The sequence below is a fragment of the Equus przewalskii genome, chromosome 4 (assembly GCF_037783145.1).
Source record: "Equus przewalskii isolate Varuska chromosome 4, EquPr2, whole genome shotgun sequence".
NCBI classification, from domain to species: Eukaryota; Metazoa; Chordata; class Mammalia; order Perissodactyla; family Equidae; genus Equus; species Equus przewalskii.
In genome coordinates, this window is record NC_091834.1 from 17,547,707 (window position 1) to 17,565,031 (window position 17,325).

At 50.6% G+C, this 17,325-nt stretch overlaps 1 protein-coding gene across 26 annotated transcripts in view; it reads right to left on the reverse strand.

Moving 5' to 3' along the window:
• Positions 1-17,325, reverse strand: part of TNS3 (tensin 3) — a 260,512-nt gene that overhangs the window by 128,062 nt on the left and 115,125 nt on the right. For all 26 annotated transcript variants that reach the window (XM_070615538.1, XM_070615557.1, XM_070615541.1 and 23 more), the window contains 5 exons: positions 15,208-15,379; positions 11,425-11,475; positions 9,793-9,915; positions 5,794-5,858; positions 2,543-2,626 (listed from right to left, as the gene is read on the reverse strand). In XM_070615538.1, coding sequence (XP_070471639.1) covers positions 2,543-2,626; positions 5,794-5,858; positions 9,793-9,915; positions 11,425-11,475; positions 15,208-15,357 — 473 coding nt within the window. In that variant the 5' untranslated portion in view covers positions 15,358-15,379. The remainder of the gene's footprint in view (positions 1-2,542; positions 2,627-5,793; positions 5,859-9,792; positions 9,916-11,424; positions 11,476-15,207; positions 15,380-17,325) is intronic.

Here is a 17,325-nt window from a genome sequence, read left to right on the forward strand (position 1 = left end):
ACACAAGCACAAAGAATATGCAATGGGGAAAGGATAATCTCTTCAATAAGTAGTGTTGGGAAAATTGGACAGTTACATGCAAAAGAATGAAACTGGACCACTATCTTACACCACACACAAAAATCAACTCAAAATGAATTAAAGACTTAATTGTAATACTTGCAACCATAAAACTCCCAGAAGAAAACAGAGGGAAAAGTTCCTTGACATTGGTCTTGGTGATGATTTTTTGGATCTGACAGCAAAAGCAAAGGCAACAAAAGCTAAAATAAACAAATGAGACCACATCAAACTAAAAAGCTTCTGCACAGGAAAGGAAACTATCAACAAAGTAAAAGGGCAATCTATGGAGTGGGAGAAAATATTTGCAAATCATATATCCAATAAGATATATATACGTCTATAAAGAACTCACACAACTCAATAGCAAAAAAAACCCCAAACAATCCAACTAAAAAAATGGGCAGATGACTTGAACAGACATTTCTCTAAAGAAGACAAACAGATGGCCAAAAAAGACCTGAAAAACGCCCAATGTCACTAACCATCAGGGAAACGCAAATCAAATCCACAATGAGATATGACCTCACACCTGTTAGAATGGCTATTATCAAAAAGACAAGAAATAACAAGTGTTGGTGAGGATGTGGAGAAAAGGGAACCTTGTTGGTGGGAATGTAAATTGGTGCAGCCACTATGGGAAACAGTACGGAGTTTCCTCAAAAAATTAAAAACAGAACTGCCATATGATTCAGCAATTCCACTTCTGGGTATTTATTAGAAGAAAATGAAAACACTAATTCGAAAAAATATCTGCACCCTCATGTTCACTGCAGTATTATTTATAATCGCCAAGATATGGAAACAACCTAAGTGTCCATCAATGGATGAAGAGATAAAGAAAACGCGGTCTATATATACAACGGAAAATACCATAAAAATGAATGAAATCTTGCCATTTGAGACAACATGGATGGACCTTGAGGGCATTACGCTAAGTGAAATAAGTCACACAGAGAAAGACAAATACTGTATGATATCACTTATATGTGGAATTCAAAAAAAAAAAACAGCAAAACAAAACAAACTCAAAGGTATGGAGAACAGATTGGTGGTTGCAAGAGGTGGGAGGGTGGAAGAGATGGGTGAAGGGGGTCAAAAGGTAAAAACAAAAAGGAAGGAAACAAGGCAAACATTGTCCCCTGGTGTGTGCTGAGCACCTTGGGTGGGTTACTCCCAGTTTACCCTCACGTTCCTCTTGGGAGCACTTACGAAAGCCACCATTTTGCAAACTGCTCAAAAGAGAAATGACACTTAATGGTTCAAAATAGAACCAAGGAGCTGTTTAAGTGTAGAGTCCCCCCACTTATTCACGAGGCATACATTCCAAGACCTCCAGTGGACATCTGAAACCTCAGATAAGGGGGGTTTCTGTAATACTAATAAAACACTGTTTTTATGCAACTCACATTCCCTGCGGGGCCCACTGCTCAGAGCAGGGCACGGTCAGGCTCAGACCCACGGTCCCACACGGTCAATGCACCCGGGTCTGAACGCAAACAGACCTGGCCACTGGAAACATCGTGGACAAAAAGAAAAAGTACCTTTGGCAATCTTTGAAATCCCTTTCCCAGGTCAAAATATCAAGACCCAGCTCCTGAACAAACATACCTCTGACCCTGCCTCCTAGATGTGGAATCTTCCGTCCACCCACGTGTGCTGGCCAAGCCCTCTGGCACTGAAGAAACAGATGTGAGGGGCAGGAAAGCCATCTTGGCAATTACCTTGGCAATTCTTGTGCAAATTCCCTGCTGTTTGCTTTAAAATGAAAATGCAGTGACTACTTGCTTAGCTTCCATCACCATCCGCAGAGGAAGTGGGTCTGGAAGGAGGGCGGCTAGGGCCCTTCTCACTGCCACATGCCCTGACCCTCCTCCACCTGGGCCAGGGTGACAGCGTGGATTCACCTGGAGGTGGGCAGCAAAAGGAAGTCTGCTCCCTCAGGGCCCTTTCACAGCATCTGCCAGGAACACTCAGGGCAGGAGAGAAGGGGAGGTGGGCCAGGGGAGGCCAAGGGAAGAGAAAGACCCCCTGGCCTCGGGTGCTGACCATCTACTGCAGGAGTCAGCCAACTACCACCAGGAACCTGTGCATTGATAAAGTTTTATTGGAACACAGCCAGTTCACTCATTTCCTACCTCTGAGGGCCACTTTTGTGTTAGACTAGTGGTGACAGAGACCAAGTGGCCTGCAAAGCCCAGAACATTCACAATCCAGCCCATTACAGACCTCTGGTCCAGGAGACAGAACCCAGTTCCAGCAGAGCAAAGAGAATCGCAATAGGATGCGATTGCTGAGCATGTGGGAAGGGAGTCGGGGTCCACGTGGAGCCAGGCAGGGGTCCCTACCACCCACACGCCTCCGGACAACAAGCCCTCCCCTCCTCTTCCCAGCTGGCCAGGGGAGGTGCCTCTTCTGTCCTTACATTTTTAAATGTAAAACCTCATTTGCCTTTTCACTCTGCTCCGGGACAGATACATACCGCTTCTGGGAAGGCTGCATCAAAGTTGAAACTTTATCGTCATAAAACTTCTTCATTGCAAATCTGTCGAGGGCCTGGTCAGCGCTGGGGAAGCAGAAAAAGAGAGAGAGAGCATTAACTCTGTGGCTGCCATGGCAAGCTGGGGAACAGGGGACAGGCCCTGTGGCTGTGCTGAGCCATGGCAACCAGAAGAGCGTTACTGTTTGCTACTGCCGTGTACATCCACTTTAGCCTCGCTCCTTGGACCCCAAACCCCCCACAGGAATACGCTCAGGCCGGAGTGGAAGCCAGGGCTTCAAGGTCTGAAACCCCATGGGTGTGGCACTTGGCTGCGCCCCACCCACCACTCTCAGGAGAGTCGCCCAGCAGCTATTTCTCACCGGCGGCACAGGCCTGGCATCCTAACTGTCCCATTGCCATACTGGCTCCAAACAAAGGAGGCAGGTTTCAGTGGGCCGTGCCGAGGGCAGCCGGCAGACCCAAGTGTCAGGTCAGGAGGGTCCTGGGCCATGCCTGGAGCACTGCAGTTCCTGGACATCTCATCAAGCCCAAGAAGTGAGTCTGGGACCCACAGGGGATGGCCTGAGGGCCACATCAGGGAGTCCTGTCTATCCACAGGCTTCAGAGGGGTCAGAATACTGTGGCCCGGAGGAAGTGCACAGCTATCCGAGGCCTCAGGGCTGCAGAGCCACGTGTGTGAAATGACTCTCCAACAACCTGTGGGCCTCTAAACCCCAGCTCCACAATGCCGCCAAGTGCACCCAGCAGCATCTTCAGGAAACCCCACAATGGGGCATCCATGGGCTTTCCTGATCTGACTCCACATAAATCGTGGAACTTGACACTAGTAAGTCCACACTAAGACTTGTCTGAGCCAAAAGCTTCCTTGAAAAATCTGATCTAAGTGTAGGCCCTCTCTTTAGAATGTGTATGTGTCCCTGCAGAAAAAGGACAGACACAGGACCTAGAAGAGAACATGCAGAGAGAGGCAGAAGGACAAAGGCAAGCACTCAACATGAAATTTAGCGTGACCTGACTTTCACCACACGCTATAAGATGGATAACTCACAGCTTGCACTTGTCTGAATAAGGGGCTGGGCTGGTGGGGCTGTCACAAACAGAAGGGTCCACTTAAACACTGAGTACTTCACACATTGAACGCATTTGTTTTTTAACTAGAAAAGTATAGTTACATATCCACCATTCACTGTTAAGCATTCCTCTTTCTGGAATTTACTTGTGTCATTAAACGCTGATAATGCATTTTGGCCGATGTTGATGTGCAGTGTTAATCTTGTTATTGGTAATAATAACATTAGCACTGATTCTGCCTTCTTGAACTCTTACTTTTATGGCCGGTACAAGAATTTTCTTCCTACTTTGCAACTTGAAGTTTGCGTTTTGATTTGGAGCACAGTTTGTGACGAAGGTGTTAAAAATGTATGCTCCCTGTGATTAGTCTACTTCTGAGAACAACATCTAAGGGGCAGACAGCACAAATGATCAAAAACGCATATGTGAGAATCTGTTATCACGGCATACTTTCAAGAGGAGAATCATCTGAAGCTGATTTTAGCTAGGCAAAATCAGCAAATGCTCAATTATGCAATATTCTATTTGTCAAATGAAGAACCATGCAGTCACTTACATGATGTCAGGGAAGACATTTAGGAAAGGGTGCTAATTTAGAAAAGCAGGTTACAAAAGTGTCGTGGTGTCACTCCATTTTATTGAAAAGTACTTAATACTGTTACTCCTATGAGTGTGGCAGCTGATACCTGAGTACTGGTGCTGTTCCAAGTGCCTTATGTACAATAACACACTGAATTGTCATAAAACCCCACGAGGCACAACCATCACTCCCATGTCCCAGGTGAGGACCCCGAGGCCTAGAGAGATTCGCGTAAATCACCCGACGCGTGCAGCTGAAATATGCGTTGACTATTTGGAAAAAGGAGGGCTTTTAGAAACAGTGTCAGTGATGCGCTTTAAGTGAATGAACCTCTTAGTCTCTGCACTTTCTACAAGTGCCAGGACTGCGCACAGCACATGGAACTTGGGACCCAGACAGAGCTGCGCTGCTGCGGGCAGACACGTGAGGGCGGGCTCTGTCCAGAATCCGCCAGGCAAAGTCCGGTCTCTCACCAATGCCTTTGGCTCCGTTGAGGGATTCAATGTGAACAGGAATCTCAACTCGTCTGGCACATACACAAACGCTCATTATCACCAAGAAGGGATATGATTTTCACTGGGGGGTTGGGTTTCCTCCCTGGCAGGCACGAGCTCCCCAATTTGTTTCCAGAGAAAACATTCGGAAAGTCAAATTTCATGCCTTACTGCTAGAAAGGAAAGGGTTTATTGGCTAATATGAATAGGCTTATATTTCCCCAGAATGGAGTAGTTCATTCTTCACAAAGTGGCCATTGAAAAGAGAGGGCAATGCAGATGCAAAACCCATAAAGAGTGATATTTTTGAACTGGATTTCAGTGTGAGCGGAGATGTGTGCTCGGGGAAGTATATCTGGGCACACTTCGCGCTGCCCCAGAGCCAGGAGGGCTGGCTCACGCCCAGTGCCTCGCTGGCCTCGCTGTGCCCGTTGTGCCTGGCTGATAGGACTGGCCTCCTGCTAGCAGCACCCATACCCACACTGTGGCAGCTCCCAAGTCCCCCAATTACTCTTCCACCTCATGAGAACTGGACCAGACCCGGCTCCCCATGGGGCTCGCCTGCCGTGAGACCATGAGCAAGCTGCCTAACTCTGCCGAGCCTCAGTTTCCTCATCTGTAAAGTGGGAGTGATGATAGCTGCCTCCTGGGTTACTTAGGAGGATGGACGGAGAAAACGGAAATATGCAAAGTGCTTCCCAGAGGCCCAGTGAATGCAGAACACAGCAGCCGTGGCCATTACTATTTACAGGGTGTGAGATATTCAACGAGACAGCCCTGCTCATGATTTTAACAACAGTAACGTTTATCCCTATTGTTTTTGTTGGAGAATGGCAGTGTGCTCACTTTATTTTCGATGTCTGCATGGAAGTCTTCAGCATGAATCATACATAGCTGCACACCTAGGAAGATGTCCTTCTCATGAGGGTAAACCCTTAGCTGGAGCTAGGTTTCTAGGCACCAGGGGCACGAGGGCACGGGTCAGCCAAGCCGCGGCCTCCAGGCCAGCCCCCAGGCTCCAGTGTCCTCCTCGCCCAGTCTCAGAGCTTCCCAATGCCACGGCAGCATGGATGCTTCCCTCCTACCTGGCCGAGACGTTGGTGAAGTGCATGTAGGATGAAATGACCACTCCGATGCGTCCCTTTCCACCCTGCAGGAGACAAAAAGAGGAACTGATTTTCTCTCGAATCCCATGGCAGAGATCTAATTAGAACAGGAAAACATTCATTCATTCAGAGGATGCCAAGGAGCCTGTGTTGGAGGGGAAGCCAGCGTCCCCGCGTCCTGTCCCTGTTCCGGGGGATGGCAGCACCCTGTCGCAGGGACTGTATACACTGGGTGCCCACAGCGGGAGCAGTGCTGCCTGGGGCATCCGTGGACACCCCTGAGGGCAGCTCTGCACAGAGGCAGCCAGTCAATTCACCATTTCCCAATGAGGTTGGAAGAAACTGCGTCAGGGTGGGAGCAATTAGCATGACTTAATTACCCAGGTGACAGAGACTGAACACCTCCACAGGCTTGTGGCTCTGAGGGCTGCACACAGCCCAGAGAAGTCCAGAGCTGCAGGACAGCAGATTCCAGCGTGCTGGCACCATTGCAATGTTGCTGGCACCCCCAACCAGCCCTGCCTGGTCACACCCAGGGGACCACTGTCCAGCAGCGTTATGGAAAACGCAGTGCTCAATCCGTAATCATAGACACACACAGCCCAGACCGGGCCACCCAGCCGGAACCACGAGCCAACAGTACCAACAGGAGAAGGAGCCTGAAGCACCACAGCTACATGACAGGCTGCCCTCACCCAGAACAGCAGTCAGCAAACCTTCTAGAACATACTGCCCTGACCTAGAACAGTGGTCAGCAAACCACAGTCGATGAGCCACTTCTGCATACTGCCTGTGTCCCTACAACCTGTGAGTTAGAGTTGCTATGATGTTTTTAAACAGTTGAAGAAAAATTAAAAGCATAATATTCCATGGCACATGAAAATCATATGAAGTTCAAATTTCAGTGTCCCTACATAAAGTTTGACTGGACCAGGGCCACACCCACCTGTTTAGGTACGTCAGGGGTTATTTCCACTCGGCAACGGCAAGTTACGGCAAGATGGCAGGGCCCTCAAAGCCTAGAGTGCTTACTGCCCAGGTCTTTCAAGAAAACTTAGCAACCTTGTTATAGAATTACAAAAGGCCAGCAACATAAAGACCCCTAAGTCTATTCTTAAAAAGGGACGACTGAGGAAATTCAAGTCAAAGTTCTGAAAGACCCACAATCACGTATAAACGTCACCTAGAGGCACCCTTCTCTCCGTCCTGTGAAGTCCTATGTGTGCTTGCAGATACTCAGTGCAGGCACACGATGGGCCCTTTCCAGTGACTCCTGGCACACAGCTACTGGTACGTTTCTTGCATAAATCCACCTAAGTGAACACCGCTGCCAAATCGGGCACACATGGTGGTGCTCACCACTTCCGTCTCCCAGCAGTTGCTCATTTATGGCTATGAGGTCTTCCAGTGCAAGCCACATTTTTTAGGACTTGAAGTTTTCGTCTGATCTTAACTAAACTCAGAATTGCTGACTGCACAATTTGCTGTGGGCGTCTTTCACCACCCACTCAAAAACAAACAGTGTGGAGGATGAAACCTTCCAGGAGGACCGTAGGCTATTTCTGCTCAATCAGTAACCAGTGGGTGGATGGTTAAGAGGGGAGATTGAGGCAAACCCACACAAATACCACCCTTTGCATCAAATAGGAGAGCAGGGACATCGCAGTCTGGCACTGGGTCTGCCCTCCAGGCCAAGACAGGCCAGCAATGTCAGTCATTTCTGGCATGTCAGGAAGGAAGTGCACATTCTGCAGAGCTCACAGGTTCTGGCAACTGTCAGCAATCTCGCCCCTGCAGCACTTTCAATGACCTTCTCTTCTTTTTTTTAGATTTTATTTTTTTCCTTTTTCTCCCCCAAACCCCCTGGTACATAGTTGTATATTCTTCGTTGAGGGTCCTTCTAGTTGTGGCATATGGGACGCTGCCTCAGTGTGGTTTGATGAGCAGTGCTATGTCCGCACCCAGGATTCGAACCAACGAAACACTCGGCCACCTGCAGCGGAGTGCGCGAACTTAACCACTCGGCCACGGGGCCAGCCCCTCAATGATCTTCTCTTAATGTCGACATCAAGTTCAAATTAAAAGAGTGCTTCTCTCTTAGGGCACGTTTTCTAGAACATCTTGGAAATGGTTCACGCGTCACTAGAATAGTGCAAGAGATGAGCAAATCCTTTTTTGAGAAGTTTCAACATGTTCCTAGTTAATCCCACCAACAAGACTCATCCTGAGAGCCAGGTGTGGCTCAGGAAGAGCACGCGTTCTGGAGATCTCTACACAGGAAGTTCGTCACTTGTGACCCAGATGTTGTAAATAATATTATAATTCAGTTCATTACAAAATTGAAGTGAACAACCCAAATGGAATAAATGGTGACGGGGTGCTTCTCAAGGTCCAGAGTGTGCCAGAATCCTCTGGAGACACTGCTGGCAGCAGGGCTGGGTGGGCCAGGCCTGCGTTTCTCATAGGGTCGGGCTCTGCTGCTGCTCTGGGACCCCTGGGCTACAGAATGTGGCTCGGAAAGGCTTGGGAAGTGATGCTAGGCAGCAATGACCCATCAGGATCATCTTCACTGCATCTAAATCATCAGGCCGCACCTGATGGAAAACACAATAATTGGGGAAAAAAAAAGACAAAACCTTCTCTTCTTATTTTTTTAAGTTTGCACCAAAGCACAAATTTGAAAAGAAGCTCCTTAATATAACTCAATCTTTGAAAAAGCCCAGGTTAACTTAAAAAATTTGAGAAGAAAATTGATGGGAGTACCTGCTGTTTGTGGGAGAATGTAATCAAGTCAGACGTGAGAAAAGAGAGAGAAACAGAGAGAAGCGAATGGCATTTGTGCACCGGAGGCATGTTTCTCCACACCGAGCGCCCATCAAATGCATGAGTGCAGAAGCTTTAGCCAGCGTCAGGAGCTGGCTGACATCCATCATTATACAAGCAACTCTTAGTGCTCTTATAGGAAAGAAATATAGAAAGTGTGATATAAACCAAAGGAAGGTTCTTTTAAACTAAGTGCCATAATACAAAGGATTTTTGTGTGGCTTCTGCGTGTGAAAGAAGAAACACTTCAAGGAGGAAGTGTCAATATTTTTGAGATGCTTTGATGGTCATAAGAAAGGAGTGTACAATGCACAAAGTAGGGCGCAGCCCGTTCCTTCTGGGACCAAGACCCGCCCACAGCACCTTCCCTTCCCACAGTGTTCCTCCCACATGCTGCACCTGCTCAAGGCGTGTCTGGGGAAATCCCTGTCCTCGGGTACTACAAGTGTCTTACCGAGGGGTAAGCCCACATGCTTTAGCCCTCAGTCAGTTTGCCTCCTGTTCACTCCCCTTCAGCACCAATCAGGTTTGAGGAATCAGAGATAGTACAGGAAGAGCCTATGAACAATCCAGGGCCATTGAGAAACAGGAGATGTCAGAGGAAGTGTCCCAGGGGGTTGGAGGAGGATACAAAGCAGGTTAAGGGCAGCCAGGACAATGCCCGGCTGACAAGTGTGCCTGGGCAGCCAGGACGATGTGCTACCGTTTCCACAGCTAGCCCCCAGCCACCCTGGGAGGGTGGACATGTCACGTCCCCATTGGGCGGTGGGCATGGAAAGGACCATCTGCCTGCTGCCTCAGCATCCTGCCCCCAATCTCAAGTCAATCAATAACCATGACTCAGCAGCACCGGAAGTCCAAGGCCGTGTATTGTAACCATGCTCTTCTCTTTTTAAAAGAGGACTTTCCCTGAAAAATCAAAATGCATGAAAATGAAAGAATTCATTCTTATTGGTATCCTTCATTCATTTCAAAATGTCCAGCTACGCATTCAGGGACTTCAATCCTATAAACTCTGAAGCCAAACTCTGGGAGGTGGGATGACTCTTGTTTTTAAGGTCAAGTATGAAAACCTAACCACAAATGCCTACAGAGCTGGAAGTTGGAGTGAAAAGGTGGTCCCACTGGACCCCCGAGCGTGGAGGCGGGGCTCACCCTGCAGTGGATGACAACCACGTGCTGGGGGTCGCTGTTCAGCCAGGACTCCTGGGCCTTGCAGATGGTGCACACCTTATCCAGGGGTGGCGCATGCAGCTCTGGCCAGCCCACGTCCAGAATCTGCAACGAGAGAGAGAAGGGGCTTCCTGGTATCCATCTCTGGAGGGCCTCTGAGGCCATCTCACGATGGCTTTTCTTATTTACCAAAATATTTCAGTCGAGAGTAAAGAAAGACGCTGCGTGTTCCTTTTCCAAAACTTCATGGGAATTGCGGCCAGGCTCCTTCACTGGAAAGAAAACTATGAAGGATTATGTTGCCCCCTTGAGACTTCTGTCCCTGGGTCTTATCTGCTCTTCTGCAGCTGGAATGACAATTCCAGAAGGGCTTTCAGGAGCCGCTAATGGTGCAAGGCTCCCGGGGAGGGGCCAAGGCCTGGCAAGATCTGAAATAGGAGTTCTTGGCCCAAGCTCCTGCCAAAATTCCTCCATTCAGACTAAAATCGCAGTTTGGGAAAATGCAGCGAGCTGTTCCCCCACGCATGGTGCAGACAAAGTCTCAGAGAGAGGCCGATTGTGCAAGCTTGGGAGAAACACACTCCTCAAAGGACAGGGACCTGCCCCCCAGGGAGGAAGCGCCTTCAAACCTTGCTCACAACTGGGAGCAGGAACAAAGAAAGTCTTGATCACATGGAAAGAAGCACAGTGGGTCTGTGTACAAAAATCAGCAACTCCAAGCAACTTGACGCACACCCCCAGTCTAACACCTACAGTGGCAGACGTTTTAAGTGGGGAGAGGAGGCAGAGATTAATAGAAAAGCAATGCAAATAGTGTAAAAGGATGGAAAAACTCAGAAAACTGCCAGGAAGCAGAAAAAGTCACACCCTCTCACCTCTGAGAGATGAGGCAGTAACATTCTGACGAATCCTTTAGACACTCTATGTACATTTAACAGAGTTGAGACGCTAGTATACATAAATTCTATACTCTGCTTTTGTTAAAACAGGCAATTCATCAAGTTACTTTTTTTTTACTCTAATGGCTGCAAAATATTCCAACATATGGAACATATATAGCACATATGCCATAACTTACATTTACGCAACCTTAAAAATTTCCCCCTAAATCTTTACTAGTGAAAAGAATAATGGATGGAGGACGACAATTGTACAGAGGCGACAGGAGGGAGATCCCTGGGGTGGAAACGCTCTGTATTTGATGGTGGTGGTAGTGACAAAAACCTACATGGTACGAGATGCCAGGGAACCGCGCACACACACGCAGCTGCATGTACACCCAGTGGAAGTTGAACGCGGTCTGTGGACTGAACCAAGGTCAACTTCCTGGCACTAATATTTTACTATTAATTATGCAAGATGTACCATTAAGGGAGACTGGGTCAGGGGCACATCGGATCTCTGTGTACTATTTTTGTAACTTCCTGTGAAATTATGATTATTTCAGACTAACAGAAAATGAATTTAAAAAAATAACCCACGGATATGAACAGTTCCTAATACCTCTCATCAAGGCACACTCCACAAAGACTCACAACACACTCTTGCTGGTGAGCAGGAGAAGCCTCACCGCCAGTCTATGTAACTCAGAACATCAAGGCCCAAGGTCCGTACCTTTGGGTTAAGCTTTGTGAGGTCATATCTCTTTTCCGAAAGGTTCAATACCTACAAAGGGCAAATAAAAAGCTGTTAGACAAGTCAACGTCCTCAGAGATCAAAGAGAAAACACAAGTGCATTTTCATACACCATTTGCCTTTGAGGTATCAAGGACTATAAAAGGCTGAAATGTATAGACAGATAATTGTCATGGAATAAAAAACAAACAAAATAAAACAAATACATAAGGATGGCATACGGAATCCTACGGGATTGGCCTTGCCCCCAGAAAGCACGGGCTTCCTGGGGAGAGGGGACACAGCAAGGAGGCCGTCCCTGCCTCGGTGTGTGGCCAGCCTGGCCTGCGAGGAGCTGAGGCCCCGACATTCAGAAACAGCCCAGAGCCACTCACCGCTCAGGGACAAGCAAGTCTCAGGTAGGACCTGAGCACACCTTAGTAAAGAAAAAGGAAGGACAACGTCAGAGCAGCAAGGGGCCTGAGAAATTAACACACGTCCCTCTCATTTCAGAGACTGGACACTGAGGAGAGCAGACGGGACAGTTTGTCCAGGTGGCACAGCACCTCCCAGCTTACAAGTGGGGGGCCGCCTTTGCCCTGATTGGATCCCAGTTCCTTCAGCCGGACACAGGCTGCCTCCTGGACCTCTGAAACACGGGCCCGGCCCACTTCAGAATTACCAGGCCCGTGGCCCACCTTCCACAGAGGCCCTGGCCCCTCTGGCCTGATGAGACTCGCCCCCTGAACGCCTCAGTCAGTGGTCTGGGGGTTCGTTGTCTCCACCTTCGATGGTCAGAGGACGAAATTCGGATGTGTGTGGGGAAGGGAGAGGTGTCCACCAAGGGCTCTTAACTCAGGAACTGTACAAGACACACACGGGCGTCTTTCTTCCGACTTTTCAAAAAGGCCCTCCTCCCAAAACCAGGCGGAGACCCCCGGCCCAGCCACTCTGCAGGGAGCTCTGCCCCGATGAGGGCCCCCCCGGTGTGAAGGCAGGAACTGCCCAGACCCCAGCCCCAGGCGACAGTCTCACCAGCTCTCTGGGGACAGTGAGCAGGGGAGGCGGCAGGGAATGTGGAGTGGGACTCAGCGTGTGCCGACTGCCAGGGTGAGGGGTCAAGAGGGAGACCAGGCTCTGGCGGGCAGACCCCTCTACGAGACAGGCAGAAGTCCTGGAGACGCAGAGCCCCGAGGACACAGGCAGACGACCTTGGGGGCTTCCACGCCGCTTTCCCTGCCGGTAAGCAGGCCGTGGCAGGGGACGGGTGGCGGGGGACAGCAGCAGGTCCTTGGGAGCAGGCGGAGCCTCCTGGGCTCCTGCACTGGCCGCTCTGGAGGAGAGCATTTGGGGCAGAGGCTGCAGGAAGTCAGCCATCAGTGGGGCCACCTGCCGCCAGCCCCTTTGTCATGGGATGGGGCTGATAAGGAGGACAATAACGGCCTTGTCGCTGAGGGTAAAGATTAGCTGCTTTGATGGAGATAAGGAGGCCGCCCAGGGCCGGGCTGGGAGGTGCGAGGGGGCTGTAACCTAAGTCACTGGCCAGCGCCCACAGGGCAGATGGAGCAGCCTGTGGGACAGGCTGGCACGATGGGAACACATGGAACCAGGGATGCAGGAGGGAAGCAGGGAAAGGCTGGTCTACGCTTTTCCACAGGCCAGACGTGGGCTCCATCCGCCAACTTCACACATGTGTTTTGAAAATGGAGCCATCCACTGTCTCCAGGGCAGACACTGGCTTCTGGAACACCCACCCCTTGTCCTCCGGATCTATCTCAGGACAAGGGAGAGAACGTGCTTTTTGATAGCAGGGACACCTGTCCCCGTTGGGGGAGGCTGGCTGGCCCTGTCCTGAGGGCAGGGAAAGTCAATCACATGGATAAGGCCTGTCCACCCTCAGAGGGCACGGGGGCCACAGCCTGCAGCCAAGGCTATTGTATTCTGGCTGCTCCCTGTGGGGACTCCTGGCTCTCCACAGCACTGGCAGGGCAGCACAGCCAGGACCAAAGCCACTGCGCTGTGTGAGCCCATCCTCCCCCTTGTAAACCAGGATCCCAAAGTACCTGACCTAGAGGGACGGACTGCACCCCACCCTGCAGGCCATGACCGTCCCCAGGACACGCGGGTGCCTTCTTCCAATTTCAGCAAACTCAGTGCATTCTCGCTATACCCATGCTCAGTGTCCCTCACTGCCCTCATGCTCACTGTCCCCTACTGTCCTCATGCTCAGTGTCCCTCAATGCCCTCATGCTCAGTGTCTCTCACTGTCCTCATGCTCAGTGTCCCTCACTGCCCTCATGCTCAGTGTCTCTCACTGTCCTCATGCTCAGTGTCCCTCACTGCCCTCATGCTCACTGTCCCCTACTGTCCTCATGCTCAGTGTCCCTCAATGCCCTCATGCTCAGTGTCTCTCACTGTCCTCATGCTCAGTGTCCCTCACTGCCCTCATGCTCACTGTCCCCTACTGTCCTCATGCTCAGTGTCCCTCAATGCCCTCATGCTCACTGTCCCCTACTGTCCTCATGCTCAGTGTCCCTCACTGCCCTCATGCTCAGTGTCCCTCACTGCCCTCATGCTCAGTGTCCCTCACTGCCCTCATGCTCAGTGTCCCTCACTGCCCTCATGCTCAGTGTCCCTCACTGCCCTCATGCTCAGTGTCCCTCACTGCCCTCATGCTCAGTGTCCCTCACTGCCCTCATGCTCAGTGTCCCTCACTGCCCTCATGCTCAGTGTCCCTCACTGTCCTCATGCTCAGTGTCCCTCACTGCCCTCATGCTCAGTGTCCCTCACTGTCCTCATGCTCAGTGTCCCTCACTGCCCTAATGCTCAGTGTCCCTCACTGCCCTCATGCTCAGTGTCTCTCACTGTCCTCATGCTCAGTGTCCCTCACTGTCCTCATGCTCAGTGTCCCTCACTGCTTTCATGCTCCATGTCCTCTACTGTCCTCATGCTCACTGTCTCCTTACTGTCCTCATGCTCAGCGTCCCCTCACTGCCTTCATGCTCCATGTCCTCTACTGTCCTCATGCTCACTGTCCCCTCACTGCCTTCATGCTCCGTGTCCCCTACTGTCCTCATGCTCACTGTCCCCTCACTGCCTTCATGCTCACTGTCCCCTACTGTCCTCATGCTCACCGTCCCCTCACTGCCTTCATGCTCCATGTCCTCTACTGTCCTCATGCTCACTGTCCCCTCACTGCCTTCATGCTCCGTGTCCCCTACTGTCCTCATGCTCACCGTCCCCTCACTGCCTTCATGCTCCGTGTCCCCTACTGTCCTCATGCTCACCATCCCCTCACTGCCTTCATGCTCCGTGTCCCCTACTGTCCTCATGCTCACTGTCCCCTCACTGCCTTCATGCTCACTGTCCCCTACTGTCCTCATGCTCACTGTCCCCTCACTGCCTTCATGCTCACTGTCCCCTACTGTCCTCATGCTCACCGTCCCCTCACTGCCCTCATGCTCACTCTCTTCATGCTCACTGTCCCCTTCTGTCCTCATGCTCACTGTCTTCTCACTGTCATCATGCTCACTGTCCCCTACTGTCCTCATGCTCATTGTCCCCTCACTGCCTTCATGCTCACTGTCCCCTCACTGCCTTCATGCTTACTGTCCTCTCACTGCCTTCATGCTCACTATCCTCATGCTCACTGTCCCCTCACTGTCCTCATGCTCACTGTCCCCTCACTGCCTTCATGCTCACTGTCCCCTACCTGCCCTCATGCTCACTGTCCCCTCACTGCCCTCATGCTCAGTGTCCTCATGCTCACTGTCCCCCACTCACCAGGTAGTTGTCCCCATGTTTGGACCTCAGCATGCGCGTCACCTCCTGCAGGTTGTGCAGGTAGGACTCCTCGGAACAGCCCGCAGGGAAGGACACGGCAATGATGCGCTCGGTGATGTAGGTGAGGTCCAGCTCGCGGCCGTCCTCCATGGTGGGGTTCAGCGCAGCAGGCCTAGAAGAGAGGGGGCGCTGGTCAGGAAACAGCCCACGAACCTGCAGCAGCAAATGTGGGACATCCCCTCACTGCTTCCCACAGGAACTGGACTTGGAATATACTGTGGCTACATCCCCTTAGCATCTCCCCATGACAGGAGGGCACTCATAAATCCGCTAATCGAAAGTCATGACAGGACAACACGAGCTCCAAGCCGGGCTAAACGGAAGAGCAGAGGTTCAACGGCAGCGCTGTGGCACCCGAGGGACAGGCCTGCCGGAGGGCCTCAGCAGGAGAGCGTGGGGTCGCAGGCCTGGGCCCTGGAAGGAGGAGCCTCATCCACGCTCCCTGGTATCAGGTCAGCCCCAGGCAGCTGGGAAGAAGCACGTTCAGCCAGGCCTGACAGGAGCAGAGGCCTAGGCTGGGAGACATCTGCAAAGGACTCCTTATGTCTGCACGTAGCATCCAGGGCCGGTGTGCAGGGCCCACAGCCCAAGGAGGAGGGGATGACCTGGGGGGAGATTCCAGCAGCAGCATAATGAAGGGGTGTTTCAGCTAGGGCAGGGGATGGCTGGCATCTATGAGACGGGCCATGTGCGGGCTCTGCCTAGGGGGTAGGGTATGAGGGTAGGCATCAGGAGCAAGAAGATGGGGCATAGAGGAGGGGGGAGGGCAGAAATGCCAAGCACATCAGGCCAAGCAGAGCGGAGGAGCTGGTGAGGACAGGCTGGTGTAGGGAGAGCCCAGAGCCCAGGCGAGCCCAGGACAACCGTCTGGCATGCAGCATCCCAGCCCTGCCCCCCTCCCTCCCCAGGGCTGTGCTGTGGGCACCGCTGGCCAGAGAGCCCCTCCCAGGAGAGGCCCCTAGGGCTGTGGGTGGTGTTGGGACGAAAAGGAAAAGGTCCAGGGGAGAGGTGATGGGGTCAACCGAAGACAGAGACAGCCCGCAGTGAAACCAGCAGGATGTAGGACATTCACGGGGTGGCGGTTTCCGTCCATCCATAGCACGACCACCAGCTTTGGGGGCTTGCGGTTGTTATTTATTACCTACTCCTGCTATATGTGTTTCTCTCTCCTTTCTTTAGTATTGGAAAATTCAAAAATATAAAACATGGTTTAACAAACTTCAAAATTAACCCACAGCCAAGCTCTTCCATCCAACCCCTCTGCTATCTCCTCCACCACTTGGACTGCTTTGAGGAAATCCCAGATAGTATGTCATTTCATTTATAAGTTCCTTATAAATGAATATAAATTATAAATGAAAAATGAAAATTATGAATGAAAAAATTCTTATAAATGAAAAAGAATATAAATTTCTTGGTATTCATTTTTAAAAGATAAAGACACTTTTTTAGGGGCTGGGCTGGTGGCGTAGTGGTTGAGTTTGCGCTCTCCACTGAGGTGGCCTGGGGTGTGCAGGTTCAGATCCTGGGCACAGACCTACACATGGCTCATCAAGGCCACGCATCCCATATACGAACTAGAGGAAGATGGGCACAGATGTTAGCTCAGGGTCATTCTTCCTCAAGCAAAAAGAGGGAGATGGGCAACAGATGTTAGCTCAGGGTCAATCTTCCTCACCAAAAACAAACAAACAAACAAAAGATAAAGACACTTTGAAAACATCTACAATGCCATTATCACACCTAAAAGAAACATCATCAAATATCCAAATTATAAACTTATTTTTTACAGTTGATTTATTCAGACTAGGATCCAAATAATTCCCAAGATTTTTTTCTCTACCTTATTCACCAAACATGGATGCAAGAGTTCTGATTGCTTTTAAAAATCAAGTCAGATTTCTTTGGAAAACTGACACAAAAAAATAATAATAATTTGACTTCTGCATGAATTACAGTCCTCTGCGAGGGACGGTCCATGCAGGAGCACTGGCTGTGGCAGTCCCTCCAGGCACCTGCCCTGATGGAGGCAAAGAGCGAGCTCATCCCACGTGCTAG